The 3,487-nt window shown below is 56.0% G+C and overlaps 1 protein-coding gene across 1 annotated transcript in view; it reads left to right on the top strand.

The window, feature by feature from the left end:
* Positions 1-2,792, top strand: part of CNTFR (ciliary neurotrophic factor receptor) — a 90,125-nt gene extending 87,333 nt beyond the window's left edge. The window contains exons 6-7 of the mRNA XM_010078001.1: positions 773-953; positions 2,647-2,792. Coding sequence (XP_010076303.1) covers positions 773-953; positions 2,647-2,792 — 327 coding nt within the window. The remainder of the gene's footprint in view (positions 1-772; positions 954-2,646) is intronic.
* The last annotated feature ends 695 nt before the right edge of the window (positions 2,793-3,487 follow it).

Below are 3,487 nucleotides of genomic sequence, written 5' to 3'. Positions count from 1 at the left end.
TTGGCTGCTGACCCCTCCTCCTCTGTCAGCCAGGGGTTTTTGCTCACTGATGGCCTTGCAATGGGGGTGCATTTCCGCTGAGCACCTGCATCTCCCTGTTCTTGAGCCAAGCTCCAAGTGGATCAGAGATCCCAGGAAAGTGTGGGCACAGTCTAGGTTTAAACCACTGCACCAGCAGCCGCATCCCCAGGAGGACAGCAAGACCTCCCATGGCCCAGGTAGCAGTGACAACAGGACAGAGGGAATTTTTCTAGGACAGATGGACAGACGCAGCTTAATCCTTGTCCAAGGGCACAGTCAGAGGGACGCAAGCAAAGCCGGTGGGACACCAGCAGGCACAGGAGAAGGGTGGCCAGAGGTGTGCTCGTGGGGGGAGCGTCCTCCCATCACTGGCAGTGATGCCCAGAAAGCATGTGTGCCCACCCTAGCCACTGCCCTGGGTGTCTGGCTCCCCACCATCCTAACATGTCTGAGCTGAGCCTGCCCACACGTCTGCTAGTTTCTGGTGACCTCTAGAGGAAGCCGCGCCACTCCAGCACTGTGAGTTTGGGAGTGGGATAGGCTCTCACCCGACCTTTGGCTTAGCTGCAGCTGGAGCATTCTCCCCCTGCATTCCTGTCCTGGACTCATGGTTCTGCCCAAAACCGTGAAGCACTTCCTAGATTTCCACCAAAATCTCGTCACCTTTTAGCTGAGCTAAACACGCTGATTGTCTTACACCTCCTGGTGCCAGGGTTTCCTCTGACCACCACCTCCCCACTGCTGCCCGCAGGTCGAGCTGTCGGATGGGACATCGCACACCATCACAGATGCCTATGCTGGCAAGGAGTACATCATCCAAGTGGCGGCCAAAGACAATGACATCGGCACGTGGAGTGACTGGAGTGTGGCCGTCCATGCCACCCCCTGGACGGAGGAACCCAAGCATCTCACCACGGAGGCCCAGGTCACAGGTGAGTGCCCCCCTCCCAGTACAAACTGTGCCTGCAGTGGTGGGGGAGACCCAGGAGTCCTGGCTGAGGGTCTCCCCATCCAGCTCCTGCAAGTTTAGGCCCCAGCCAAGGAGATACCCCTAGCACCTGTGGGGGGCTGCAGCCTTTCACCCTATACTTTAGCCCCCACCCCCCACCATGGCCCTGGCAGCAGGTACAACCCTGGCCCAAGGGGTGCTGACTGAGGTCACCTGGCTCCAGTGTCTTCCTCGCCAGGATGCTTGGGGTGTGACAACGAACCTGGGGGGTATTATTGTTGTTATTATTATTATTATTATTATTGTTGTTGTTGTTATTCCCTCCAGCCCTCCCTCTCCAGTCCTACACTCTCCACACCTCTGACCCTGCGCAATCACTCGGAGCGATGCCAATTTGAAATAAAAGCCACAAAGTTAACAAGCCTCTGTTTCTAGGAAAGAGCTGGGACTGTGTCCAAGTGGGTGTTATCAGCCCTCCATTTCCCAGAAGGGCTGGAGTGGACCCTGCACCAGTTGCCTTGCCTGGCACCGGCAATGGGGCCAGGGAAGCACTGGTGTGCAGGCAGGCAGGCAGCAACCAGGCTGGCCAGATACACACATGGGGAGGGAGGTTGCTCAGTGCCCCCACCCTCCAAGCTCTGTCCCGGCTGTGTGTGCAGACCCCAGCACATGTGTGCAAGCCATGCACTGGCAGAGCTGTGCATGTACCTCTGCAGGCCCTGGTGATGCTCCCTGCATAGGGATGCAGTGGGTTCAAGCCCCACTTCTGGTGGGTGAAGGTACCTCACACGCAGAGACAACCCACCCTTGCAGTAGAGCAAGCACCAGTAGAGCAGCCCCTCATCTCCAGGGGGGTAAACCCCTGGAAGGAGTGCAGGCACACTGTGATGATGTCAGGGTTTGGGGTTTGCTTCCCCAAATATGTAAATACCACTTCAAATGTCACCTGCCTACTCCCTGTGCACGCAAACGCATGTCCTTCACACACATACGCCTGTGCACGCAGTGGCTGCAGCCATGCAGGGCAGATGTGGGACACCCTAGCTCTGGGGCTGAGCCTTGCCATGGGATCTGAAAGATGCCAAGATAGACCCCCTGTGGCCCCCACCATCCCCCCAGACTGTCTAGCTAGAGGCACTCCAGGACCCCCTGGATGTGACCGAAGCTGCCCCAGCGTGACTGCCCATCCAAACCCTCCCTGCAATCCTGCAGTCCTCCATGGGGACAGCCACCCCATCTGGTCCCACAGGGAGAAGGATGAGCTCTGAAAGCCAGCTCAACAGCCACAGCCATGTCTAGAGCATTCCCTGAGGGGGATATGCTCTCTGCTGAGCGCTTACAGCCATAACACCATGACCTCTTAGCCAAAATTCCCACAGAGATGATGCACAGAGCAGCCCAACTGGGCAGGGTGGGGCCAGGAGGGATTCCCTGCTCTGCCTGATGGTGCAAGCATCTCCAAGCAGTAGGTGTTAGAGCAGGGAAAGTCTCATGGATCACACCATCCCCTGGGTCGTCATCACAGCCCCCCAGCTCAGCACTTGCATAGCATGGCAGTGAGAGAGGCAGTCTGTGAACCGTGCCTTGTGCCCACTGTCAGGGGAGTGGGGCTGACCCTACAGGACGTGTCCTGGGGCACCCCGGCTCCCCTCACCATCCATTCTCCCTCCCCACAGAGACAACAAGCGCTAGCACCTCCTCCTTCATGCCACCCCCCACCACCAAGATCTGCGACAAGGGGGCCGTGGTGGGCAGTGGTGCCATGGCAGTATGTTGGACAGCTGGACTGGTCTTGGCTGCCTATGGTGTCCTCTTTATTTAGTGAGTATCTCCCAAACTGGGGCCATGAGAGACGGGGTGGGGGTACTGGGAGGGGGCAAGGATATCGAGATCCCAGGGGCTCCAGTGTGGTTGGGAAGGGGATGCTCCAACCACGGCGTGTGAAGGGCATTGAGAATGAGCCATTTGGGTTTTTCTAGTTTGGGTTTTTTGGTCTGGTTTTTTGGTTTTTTGTGGGGTTTTTTTTGTTTTGTTTTGTTTTTTTTTTTTTTTAATGTACCAAATCTGTCTGCTTTACCAGATTAGGTGTTCTGGTGGAGATCTAAAAAATGTGTTTTCAAACATTTTCCACAAAGTCTGCAAAAGGGTCAGTCTTCGATGCTTCATTTTCAGCAGACCTCCCCACTCCCCACTGCTGATTTTTTATGAAACCACATGGAAATCTAAGGCCTTTGCATAGTGACAGAAAGAAAATTGTCCAAGATCAGAAAATTCAAAATGCATCTCAAAAATGTCCACGGGCAGGGTCCAGCCCTGGAAGGAGGAGGTGGAAGTGATGGGTTTGGGCACCTGGGATCTGGGAAGGGGCAAATTTCCCCATGGAAGAAGGCCAAATTCTGCTTGGTGTGTCCCCTCAGTGGCTGGCCACAGCTGAGTCCGCATCAGGACCGATGACCCCTCTCCTTTCCGCTTGCAGATCCATGTCTGTCCATCCGTCGCAGCCCAGCACAGATGCCC

The sequence above is a fragment of the Pterocles gutturalis genome, unplaced genomic scaffold (genome assembly GCF_000699245.1).
Source record: "Pterocles gutturalis isolate BGI_N339 unplaced genomic scaffold, ASM69924v1 scaffold22098, whole genome shotgun sequence".
NCBI lineage: Eukaryota > Metazoa > Chordata > Aves > Pterocliformes > Pteroclidae > Pterocles > Pterocles gutturalis.
The sequence above is the reverse complement of the archived record's forward strand: the minus strand, read 5'-3'. Positions and strand labels throughout refer to the sequence as shown.